The 12,812-nt window shown below is 42.6% G+C and overlaps 1 protein-coding gene across 2 annotated transcripts in view; it reads left to right on the forward strand.

Moving 5' to 3' along the window:
• The window catches only part of psidin (phagocyte signaling impaired), a 477,751-nt gene that overhangs the window by 53,358 nt on the left and 411,581 nt on the right, over window positions 1–12,812 (forward strand). For both annotated transcript variants that reach the window (XM_071663426.1, XM_071663425.1), the window contains one exon: window positions 10,351–10,544. In XM_071663426.1, coding sequence (XP_071519527.1) covers window positions 10,351–10,544 — 194 coding nt within the window. The remainder of the gene's footprint in view (window positions 1–10,350; window positions 10,545–12,812) is intronic.

Here is a 12,812-nt window from a genome sequence, read left to right on the forward strand (position 1 = left end):
GTGGACTTTTGTCCGTGACTGGAGCCTTCAGCATAAAAAAAAGTAAAGAGTATGGTATTTAAGGGCAAAGGTAAGTATTTATTGTGGGATAGTGGTCCTGTCGATGCTGTATGGATGTAAGGTGTGCTCTGTAGGCAAATGTGAAGGTTTAGGTCAATGTGTTGGAAATGAAATGTGTGAGGACAATATGTGGTGTAAGGAGGATTGATTCAATAAGAAATGTTGTATGGGTAAGAGAGATAGCCATGTTGTTCTCTTTATTAATGTCTGCAGTGAGTTGTTTATTTATCTCATTACCTATTAGAAAAAGCTCTCATTGAGGATTAATTAAGAAACAGAAAGCTACAATTGACTAAATGTTTGTCAGCATGTATCTTCAGATAGCTTTTTGTAACATTGTACATAGGTACTTTGTGGTATGTATGGATCCTCAAACCAGATAGTAATAAACTTCCTGATAATCTCAGTTTATTTTACTGGCATTTCCATTAAATTCAGTTTTTTTCTCTCAATGATTTCAAGACAGTCAGAATGATGAATATTGAGATTGGCAAACTTTTGGAATTATAATGTCTGCATTTTGGTCAAATTGCATTTCCGTATTAATAATCTTTAATTTTTTGGTTTATTGAATTATAATATTGGTGGACTTCATTGTTTATCAAGCTGCACTCCTCTGACCCAAGTAGCCTCGCCCAAATATGGACTGCTGGCATTCTGTCCAGAAACACAATATCTCCTTGTTATACATAACACTTGGCATGTTATACATAACACTTGACAACACTTTAACTCACCCTACTTATTCTTTGTAACTCAAGAGTTTCTGCAGTGAGCACTGTGTGCTAGCCTTAGTCAGTAGGAACATTAGGTAGGAGCCTATGTTAACACTGCTATTGACTGGCCCTCTGCCACTAGCCTATTTAGGGTAAGGCCCTAAAGACGAAGTGACACTGGAGCTCACTAGTTATGGAGACCCTGTTGCAGTGGCCACCCCCTTGTAGAAGTTTCAGTTGGGAACAGGCAGCAGAGATTATAGATAGAAAGCTGGCAAGGCAGCGGGTTTGGATGGTATTGCAGTGGAATTTATTAAAAAAGAGGGTGACTGTATTGTTGACTGGTTGGTAAGGTTATTTAATGTATGTATGATTCATGGTGAGGTGCCTGAGGATTGGCGGAATGCTTGCATAGTGCCATTGTACAAAGGCAAAGGGGATAAGAGTGAGTGCTCAAATTACAGAGGTATAAGCTTGTTGAGTATTCCTGGTAAATTATATGGGAGGGTATTGATTGAGAGGGTGAAGGCATGTACAGAGCATCAGATTGGGGAAGAGCAGTGTGGTTTCAGAAGTGGTAGAGGATATGTGGATCAGGTGTTTGCTTTTAAGAATGTATGTGAGAAATACTTAGAAAAGCAAATGGATTTGTATGTAGCATTTATGGATCTGGAGAAGGCCTATGATAGAGTTGATAGAGATGCTCTGTGGAAGGTACTAAGAATACATGGTGTGGGAGGCAAGTTGTTAGAAGCAGTGAAAAGTTTATATCGAGGATGTAAGGCATGTTTACGTGTAGGAAGAGAGGAAAGTGATTGGTTCTCAGTGAATGTAGGTTTGCGGCAGGGGTGTGTGATGTCTCCATGGTTGTTTAATTTGTTTATGAATGGGGTTGTTAGGGAGGTGAATGCAAGAGTTTTGGAAAGAGGGGCAAGTATGCAGTCTGTTGTGGATGAGAGAGCTTGGGAAGTGAGTCAGTTGTTGTTCGCTGATGATACAGCGCTGGTGGCTGATTCATGTGAGAAACTGCAGAAGCTGGTGACTGAGTTTGGTAAAGTGTGTGAAAGAAGAAAGTTAAGAATAAATGTGAATAAAAGCAAGGTTATTAGGTACAGTAGGGTTGAGGGTCAAGTCAGTTGGGAGGTAAGTTTGAATGGAGAAAAACTGGAGGAAGTAAAGTGTTTTAGATATCTGGGAGTGGATCTGGCAGCGGATGGAACCATGGAAGCGGAAGTAAATCATAGGGTGGGGGAGGGGGCGAAAATTGTGGGAGCCTTGAAGAATGTGTGGAAGTCGAGAACATTATCTCGGAAAGCAAAAATGGGTATGTTTGAAGGAATAGTGGTTCCAACAATGTTATATGGTTGCGAGGCGAGGGCAATGGATAGAATTGTGCGCAGGAGGGTGGATGTGCTGGAAATGAGATGTTTGAGGACAATATGTGGTGTGAGGTGGTTTGATCGAGTAAGTAATGTAAGGGTAAGAGAGATGTGTGGAAATGAAAAGAGTGTGGTTGAGAGAGCAGAAGAGGGTATTTTGAAATGGTTTGGGCACATGGAGACAATGAGTGAGGAAAGATTGACCAAGAGGATATATGTGTCAGAGGTGGAGGGAACGAGGAGAAGTGGGAGACCAAATTTTAGGTGGAAAGATGGAGTGAAAAAGATTTTGAGTTATCAGGGCCTGAACATGCAGGAGGGTGAAAGGCGGGCAAGGAATAGAGTGAATTGGATCGATGTGGTATACCGGGGTCGACGTGCTGTCAATGGATTGAACCAGGGCATGTGAAGTGTCTGGGGTAAACCATGGAAAGTTGTGTGGGGCCTGGATGTGGAAAGGGAGCTGTGGTTTCGGGCATTATTGCATGACAGCTGGAGACTGAGTGTGAGCGAATGGGGCCTTTGTTGTCTTTTCCTAGCGCTGCCTCGCGCACATGAGGGGGGAGGGGGATGTTATTCCATGTGTGGCGGGGTGGCGATGGGGGTGAGTAGGGGCAGACAGTGTGAATTGTGTGCATGTGTGTATATGTGTTTGTCTGTGTGTGTATATATGTGTGTACGTTGGGATGTGTGGGTGTGTATGTTTGCGTGTGTGAACGTGTGTGTGTGTGCATGTGTGTGGGGGTGGGTTGGGCCATTTCTTTTGTCTGTTTTCTTGCGCTACCTCGCAGGCGCGGGAGACAGCGACAAAGCAAAATAATAAAAAAAAAAAAGATAGTATTCATCTTGTTTCAGTATTTTAAGGGTATAATGGGCATCAGAAAAGTCAAGTATCATTTTTAGAATTTTATTACAACAAAACCAAAAGAGATATAGTGATATAGTTTTTTGATTTATCTAATAAATTCCCATGCTTTGTGCTCTTCAGTATGTACACATCCAAGTGATAACCCACTTCTGTCCATGTATTGGCCAACACATCCTTCTTCACATTGCTGATGCCATCTCATATCCCTGTACAAAATATTTCACTGTCAACAACAAGGTGTTTGAAAAGCATAATCCTTGACATACTCCCATAAAAAGTCTAAGAGCACATCATCAGAAGGCCATAGAGAGCTGGGGACTGGACTATTACATGCAATCCAGCTGTTAAGGAAGTTCTTGTCAAGGAGGTCATGCATAGACAAACTTCATTGTAAAGGACTTCATTGTAGAGGAGTATTGTCCTGTTGAAAAAGAAAATGAATAGCTGCATTTCTTCCTACTGGGGGATAAAGTAGATTTCAAGGATTTCAGGATATAGTTCACCTTTTTTTGTCACAATCTGGTCAGTTAAGAAAAATGGGTCTATTAACCTGTTGTGTGTTACTCTAGTCTCATCATCATAGAGTTTTGAGGTATTATATTTGTGGCCATGTCAGAAAGCAAAACCCTTTTAGGTAGTCAATATTTTCATCACTTGAATTAATCATGGAACATGCAGACTCACATCACCATGGCATATCGTTTGGTTGTAAAGCTTGCAGCATCTGCCTTTTTGTATGAATGAAGTGTAATCTCTTTTATCTGTCTATCTTTGATGCCTGTACCTTCCTGGAACTCCCTGAAAGGGGTGGCCACAGCAGAAAAGTCTCCATAAGTAGTGAACTTCATAACTGCTTCTTAACCTTTAGTGCCTTGCCCTTAACAGGCAACTGGCAGAGGACAACCCTAACAAAGTGTTTGCAGAGGCTCTTTCCTTATGTGCCTACTGATTACTTCTACCTAACGCTCCTGCCTAATGTTCTTACCGACTTCTTCGACCTGATGCTTTTGCCTAAATGTTCCTGCCAACCACATCTACCTATTGCTCCTACCATTTTGCCAAAAGGCAGGGCTGGTGCATTGTGCTCTAGTGCTCACACCGCAGAAGAATCTAGAATTTTGAAGAATGATCTGTTTGAGTTAAGTGGCGTCAGGTGTCATGTGTGACAAAGTTTGTATGTTTGTGGACAGAATGCCAGTTGTCCACATATGGGTGAAGCAGAAAGAAGAGACAGCTACCTGGGTCAAAGGAGTGCAACTTAACAACTGCTGAAGTGCTGGCTCACTATGCAGCCATCTCTTGAATACATTTTGATGATTGTTCACTTTGACAACTGGAATTGACCTAAGGCACAATGCATAGAATTTCTGGGACTGCATTGGAAGGCCTCTTGGACTTAAAAGTTTCTCCTGAAAGCCTCTTGATTTCCACTTTGAGTTGACTATGCGTGCTCCCTGTCTCAAGAAATTTGTAAAACCATCTCCTAATGCTGGGTTTGGAGAGAGCATTATAGCTTTATAGATGGTCAGAAAGCTTTTCATCAGTTGTCACTGATTTTGACTCGGCATTTGTCATTTTTGTTTAGGCGGTTGTCATTTTTGTTTATCCATTGATCAGTTGCAATTGGTCTCAAATTATAACCTATATATTATACTGTTGCTGTCTCCCGCGATAGCGAGGTAGTGCAAGGAAACAGATGAAAGAATGGCTCAACCCACCCACATACACATGTATATATATACTTGCCCACACACCCACATACACAGACATATACATACATACACATGTACATATTCATACTTGCTCCCTTCATCCATTTCCATCGCCACCCTGCCACACATGAAATGGCACCCCTTCCCCCCCCACATGTGCACGAGGTAGCGCTAGGAAAAGACAACAAAAGCCACATTCGTTCACACTCAGTCTCTAGCTGTCATGTGTAATGCACCGAAACCACAGCTCCCGTTCCACATCCAGGCCCCACAAAACTTTCCATGGTTTACCCCAGATGCTTCACATGCCCTGGTTCAATCCGTTGACCGCACATTGACCCCGGTATATCACAATTGTTCCAATTCACTCTATTCCTTGTACGCCTTTCACCCTCCTGTATGGTCAGGCCCCGATTACTCAAAATCTTTTTCACTCCACCCTTCCACCTCCAATTTGGTCTCCCACTTCCCCTTGTTCACTCCACCTCTGACATATATATCTGCTTTGTCAATCTTTCCTCACTCATTCTCTCCATGTGACCAAACCATTTCAATATACCCTCTTCTGCTCTCTCAACCACACTCTTTTTATTACCACAAATCTCTCTTACCCTCTCATTACTTACTCGATCAAACCACCTCACACCACATATTGTCCTCAAACATATGATTTCCAACACATCCACCCTCCTCCTCACAACTCTATATATAGCCCATGTCTCACAACCATATGATATAGGTGGAACCACAATTCCTTCTAACATACCTATTTTTGCTCCGAGATAATGTTCTCACCTTCCACACATTCTTCACTGCTCCCAGAACCTTCGCCCCCTTCCCCACCCTATGCCTCCCTTCCACTTCCATGGTTCCATCCGCTGCTAAGTCCACTCACAGATATCTAAAACACTTCACATCCTCCAGTTTTTCTCCATTGAAAGTTGTCCCTCAACCCTACTGAACCTGATAACCTTGCTCTTATTCACATTTACTCTTAGCTTTCTTCTTTCATACACTTTGCCAAACTCAGTCACCAGCTACTGCAGTTTCTCACCTGAATCAGCCACCAGCGCTGTATCATCAGCGAACAACAACTGACTCACTGACCAAGCCCTCTCATCCACAACAGACTGCATACTTGCCCCTCTTTCCAAAACTCTTGCATTCACCTCCCTAACAACCTCATCCAACAAATTAAACAACCATGGAGACATCACGCTTCCCTGCCACAAACCGACATTCACTGGGAACCAATCACTTTCCTCTCTTCCTCCTTAAACACATGTCTTACATCCTCGATGAAAACTTTTCTTTGCTTCTAGCAACTTACCTTCCACACCATATACTCTTATTACCTTCCACAGAGCATCTCTATCAACTCTTATCATATGCCTTCTACAGATCCATAAATGCTACATACAAATCCATCTGTTTTTCTAAGTATTTCTCACATTGTACAAAGGCAAAGGGGATAAGAGTGAGTGCTCAAATTACAGAGGAATAAGTTTGTTGAGTATTCCTGGTAAATTATATGGGAGGGTATTGATTGAGAGGGTGAAGGCATGTACAGAGCATCAGATTGGGGAAGAGCAGTGTGGTTTCAGAAGTGGTAGAGGATGTGTGGATCAGGTGTTTGCTTTGAAGAATGTATGTGAGAAATACTTAGAAAAGCAAATGGATTTGTATGTAGCATTTCTGGATCTGGAGAAGGCATATGATAGAGTTGATAGAGATGCTGTGTGGAAGGTATTAAGAATATATGGTGTGGTAGGCAAGTTGTTAGAAACAGTGAAAAGTTTTTATCGAGGATGTAAGGCATGTGTACGTGTAGGAAGAGAGGAAAATGATTGGTTCTCAGTGAATGTAGGTTTGCGGCAGGGGTGTGTGATGTCTCCATGGTTGTTTAATTTGTTTATGGATGGGGTTGTTAGGGAGGTGAATGCAAGAGTTTTGGAAAGAGGGGCAAGTATGAAGTCTGTTGGGGATGAGAGAGCTTGGGAAGTGAGTCAGTCGTTGTTCGCTGATGATACAGCGCTGGTGGCTGATTCATGTGAGAAACTGCAGAAGCTGGTGACTGAGTTTGGTAAAGTGTGTGAAAGAAGAACGGTAAGAGTAAATGTGAATAAGAGCAAGGTTATTAGGTACAGTAGGGTTGAGGGTCAAGTCAATTGGGAGGTAAGTTTGAATGGAGAAAAACTGGAGGAAGTAAAGTGTTTTAGATATCTGGGAGTGGATCTGGCAGCGGATCAAACCATGGAAGTGGAAGTGAATCATAGGGTGGGGGAGGGGGCGAAAATTGTGGGAGCCTTAAAGAATGTTTGGAAGTCGAGAACATTATCTCGGAAAGCAAAAATGGGTATATTTGAAGGAATAGTGGTTCCAACAATGTTGTATGGTTGCGAGGCATGGGCTATGGATAGAGTTGTGCGCAGGAGGGTGGATGTGCTGGAAATGAGATGTTTGAGGACAATGTGTGGTGTGAGGTGGTTTGATCGAGTAAGTAACGTAAGGGTAAGAGAGATGTGTGGAAATAAAAAGAGCGTGGTTGAGAGAGCAGAAGAGGGTGTTTTGAAATGGTTTGGTCACATGGAGAGAATGAGTGAGGCAAGATTGACCAAGCGGATATATGTGTCGGAGGTGGAGGGAACGAGGAGAAGTGGGAGACCAAATTGGAGATGGAAAGATGGAGTGAAAAAGATTTTGAGTGATCGGGGCCTGAACATGCAGGAGGGTGAAAGGAGGGCAAGGAATAGAGTGAATTGGATCGATGTGGTATACCAGGGTTGACGTGCTGTCAATGGATTGAATCAGGGCATGTGAAGCGTCTTGGGTAAACCATGGAAAGTTGTGTGGGGCCTGGATGTGGAAAGGGAGCTGTGGTTTCGGGCATTATTGCATGACAGCTAGAGACTGAGTGTGAAAGAATGGGGCCTTTGTTGTCTTTTCCTAGCGCTACCTCGCACACATGAGGGGGGAGGAGGATGGTATTCCATGTGTGGCGAGGTGGTGATGGGAATGAATAAAGGCAGACAGTGTGAATTGTGTGCATGGGTATATATGTATGTGTCTGTGTGTGTATATATATGTGTACATTGAGATGTATATGTATGTATATTTGCGTGTGTGGACGTGTATGTATATACATGTGTATGGGGGTGGGTTGGGCCATTTCTTTTGTCTGTTTCCTTGCGCTACCTCGCAAACGCGGGAGACAGCAACAGCAAAATAAATAAATAAATAAAACATATTCTCACGTACATTCTTCAAAGCCAACACCTTATCCACACATCCTCTACCACTTCTGAAACCACACTGCTCTTCCCCTCTCAATACCCTCCCATATAATTTCCCAGGAATACTCAACAAACTTATTTATTTATTTATTTATTATACTTTGTCGCTGTCTCCCGCGTTTGCGAGGTAGCGCAAGGAAACAGACGAAAGAAATGGCCCAACCCCCCCCCATACACATGTATATACATACGTCCACACACGCAAATATACATACCTACACAGCTTTCCATGGTTTACCCCAGACGCTTGACATGCCCTGATTCAATCCACTGACAGCACGTCAACCCCGGTATACCACATCGCTCCAATTCACTCTATTCCTTGCCCTCCTTTCACCCTCCTGCATGTTCAGGCCCCGATCACACAAAATCTTTTTCACTCCATCTTTCCACCTCCAATTTGGTCTCCCTCTTCTCCTCGTTCCCTCCACCTCCGACACATATATCCTCTTGGGCAATCTTTCCTCACTCATTCTCTCCATGTGCCCAAACCACTTCAAAACACCCTCTTCTGCTCTCTCAACCACGCTCTTTTTATTTCCACACATCTCTCTTACCCTTACGTTACTCACTCGATCAAACCACCTCACACCACACATTGTCCTCAAACATCTCATTTCCAGCACATCCATCCTCCTGCGCACAACTCTATCCATAGCCCACGCCTTGCAACCATACAACATTGTTGGAACCACTATTCCTTCAAACATACCCATTTTTGCTTTCCGAGATAATGTTCTCGACTTCCACACATTCTTCAAGGCCCCCAGAATTTTCGCCCCCTCCCCCACCCTATGATCCACTTCCGCTTCCATGGTTCCATCCGCTGCCAGATCCACTCCCAGATATCTAAAACACTTCACTTCCTCCAGTTTTTCTCCATTCAAACTCACCTCCCAATTGACTTGACCCTCAACCCTACTGTACCTAATAACCTTGCTCTTATTCACATTTACTCTTAACTTTCTTCTTCCACACACTTTACCAAACTCAGTCACCAGCTTCTGCAGTTTCTCACATGAATCAGCCACCAGCGCTGTATCATCAGCGAACAACAACTGACTCACTTCCCAAGCTCTCTCATCCCCAACTGACTTCATACTTGCCCCTCTTTCCAAAACTCTTGCATTTACCTCAACAAACTTATGACTCTGTAATTTGAACACTCACCTTTATCCTGATTGCCTTTGTGCAGTGGCACTATGCATGCATTCCACCAATCCTCAGGCACTTCATTATGAACCATACATACATTGAATATCCTCACCAGCCAGTCAACAACAGTCAACCCCTTTTTTAATAAATTCCACAGCAATACCATCCAAACCTGCCACCTTGCCAGCTTTCATTTTCCACAAAGCTTTCACTACCTCTTCTCTGTTTAACAAATCATTCTCCCTGACCCTCTCACTTCGCACATCACCTCAACCAAAACACCCTATATCTGCCCCTCTATCATCAAAAACATTCAACAAACCTTCAAAATACTCGCTCCATCTCTTTCTCACTTCACCACTACTTGTTATTACATCCCCATTATCCCCCTTCACCAGTGTTCCCAATTATAACCTACAGAACAAAAAGACTCCATAAGTTAAGCGATAAAATGCAAAACTGCATTAGTTTGTCTCTTTAGGTTTTGAGGTTTTATTATAATTTAAGTTTTAAAGGGAATATTATTTTGTGGTCACCTTGTATTTCAGTTCATAGGATAACCTTTACCAACTGAATGATATGAAATGCTAAAATTTACCTTGATAATTGATTTTAGATTTTATTATGAATCCGATGGATCTTGTGGTCATTATACTGTTGAAGTGTGTACCTCACATCAGATATTTATAATCTCAAATGTGTTTTGTTTATACATATTGGATGAGAGAGTCCTGTTTGATTTTATGAAAGACTATTTATCATCTTTGTAGCAAAGACTGTAAGTGTTGAAATTATGTTGCATCTTAGAAAATTTGAGAAGAGTAATGATCTAATAAAGTATGATATTTTGAAAGGTTCCATTTGAACTCCATTTTTACAGAGAGGAGTCATGGCTATGAAAAGATGAGTGGACTGTTATGCCCAAAATTATGGAAGTGAAATGGTCATTAAACTGGATTCAACATAAATATGATTGGAAAATTTATGCAATTTTAGATATGTGTTTTTAGCTTCAAGTATAAAATGTATCTGGAAAAGTTTGATATTGTATCCACTTTGATATTCCGGTCCTACAGAGTGGGTGACCTCATATAGTCTTTTGTCTTTATGAATTTCAGATGACTTGCTCTAATGATAACCCTCTCTTTTTCTGTTGCATACTTACAGCTGACCAGATATGCAGAGTATATGAAATGGCAGTAAAAACTGAGCCAAGCAATGAGGAGCTACTGTCTCATCTCTTTATGGCCTATGTTCGAATAGGAGACTATAAGAACCAGCAGCAGACAGCTATGAAGTTGTATAAGCTCAAACCAAAAAACCCCTACTACTTCTGGGCAGTGATGAGCTATGTAATGCAGGTAAAAAAAATTTATATATCGAGGATGTAAGGCATGTGTACGTGTAGGAAGAGAGGAAAGTGATTGGTTCTCAATGAATGTAGGTTTGCGGCAGGGGCGTGTGATGTCTCCATGGTTGTTTAATTTGTTTATGGATGGGGTTGTTAGGGAGGTGAATGCAAGAGTTTTGGAAAGAGGGGCAAGTATGAAGTCTGTTGGGGATGAGAGAGCTTGGGAAGTGAGTCAGTTGTCGTTCGCTGATGATACAGCGCTGGTGGCTGATTCATGTGAGAAACTGCAGAAGCTGGTGACTGAGTTTGGTAAAGTGTGTGAAAAAAGAAAGTTAAGAGTAAATGTGAATAAGAGTACGGTTATTAGGTACAGTAGGGTTGAGGGTCAAGTCAATTGGGAGGTAAGTTTGAATGGAGAAAAACTGGAGGAAGTAAAGTGTTTTAGATATCTGGGAGTGGATCTGGCAGCGGATGGAACCATGGAAGCGGAAGTGGATCATAGGGTGGGGGAGGGGGCGAAAATTGTGGGAACCTTGAAGAATGGAAGTCGAGAACATTATCTCGGAAAGCAAAAATGGGTATGTTTGAAGGAATAGTGGTTCCAACAATGTTGTATGGTTGCGAGGCGTGGGCTATGGATAGAGTTGTGCACAGGAGGATGGATGTGCTGGAAATGAGATGTTTGAGGACAATGTGTGGTGTGAGGTGGTTTGATCGAGTAAGTAACGTAAGGGTAAGAGAGATGTGTGGAAATAAAAAGAGCGTGGTTGAGAGAGCAGAAGAGGGTGTTTTGAAATGGTTTGGGCACATGGAGAGAATGAGTGAGGAAAGATTGACCAAGAGGATATATGTGTCGGATGTGGAGGGAACGAGGAGAAGTGGGAGACCAAATTTTAGGTGGAAAGATGGAGTGAAAAAGATTTTGTGTGATCAGGGCCTGAACATGCAGGAGGGTGAAAGGAGGGCAAGGAATAGAGTGAATTGGATCGATGTGGTATACCGGGGTTAACGTGCTGTCAGTGGATTGAATCGGGGCATGTGAAGCGTCTGGGGTAAACCATGGAAAGCTGTGTAGGTATGTATATTTGCGTGTGTGGACGTATGTATATACATGTGCATGGTTGGGCCATTTCTTTCGTCTGTTTCCTTGCGCTACCTCGCAAACGCGGGAGACAGCGACAAAGCAAAAAATATATATATATATATATATATATATATATATATATATATATATATATATATATATATATATATATATATATATATTATTTATTTTTATTATTATTATTTTGCTTTGTCGCTGTCTCCCGCGTTTGCGAGGTAGCGCAAGGAAACAGACGAAAGAAATAGCCCAACCCACCCCCATGCACATGTATACACATACACGTCCACACACGCAAATATACATACCTATACATCTCAATGTACACATATATATACACACACAGACACATACATATATACCCATGCACACAATTCACACTGTCAGCCTTTATTCATTCCCATCGCCACCTTGCCACACATGGAATACCATCCTCCTCCCCCCTCATGTGTGCGAGGTAGCGCTAGGAAAAGACAACAAAGGCCCCATTCGTTCACACTCAGTCTCTAGCTGTCATGCAATAATGCCCGAAACCACAGCTCCCTTTCCACATCCAGGCCCCACACAACTTTCCATGGTTTACCCCAGACGCTTCACATGCCCTGATTCAATCCACTGACAGCACGTCAACCCCGGTATACCACGTCGATCCAATTCACTCTATTCCTTGCCCGCCTTTCACCCTCCTGCATGTTCTGGCCCCGATCACTCAAAATCTTTTTCACTCCATCTTTCCACCTCCAATTTGGTCTCCCACTTCTCCTCGTTCCCTCCACCTCCGACACATATATCCTCTTGGTCAATCTTTCCTCACTCATTCTCTCCATGTGCCCAAACCATTTCAGAACACTCTCTTCTGCTCTCTCAACCACTCTCTTTTTATTTCCACACATCTCTCTTACCCTTGCATTACTTACTCGATCAAACCACCTCACACCACACATTGTCCTCAAACATCTCATTGCCAGCACATCCACCCTCCTGCGCACAACTCTATCCATAGCCCACGCCTCGCAACCATAAACATTGTTGGAACCACTATTCCTTCAAACATACCCATTTTTGCTTTCCGAGATAATGTTCTCAACTTCCACACATTCTTCAAGGCTCCCAGGATTTTTGCCCCCTCCCCCACCCTATGATTCACTTCCGCTTCCATGGTTCCATCCACTGCCA

This window comes from Panulirus ornatus, chromosome 7 (genome assembly GCF_036320965.1).
Source record: "Panulirus ornatus isolate Po-2019 chromosome 7, ASM3632096v1, whole genome shotgun sequence".
Taxonomy (NCBI): domain Eukaryota; kingdom Metazoa; phylum Arthropoda; class Malacostraca; order Decapoda; family Palinuridae; genus Panulirus; species Panulirus ornatus.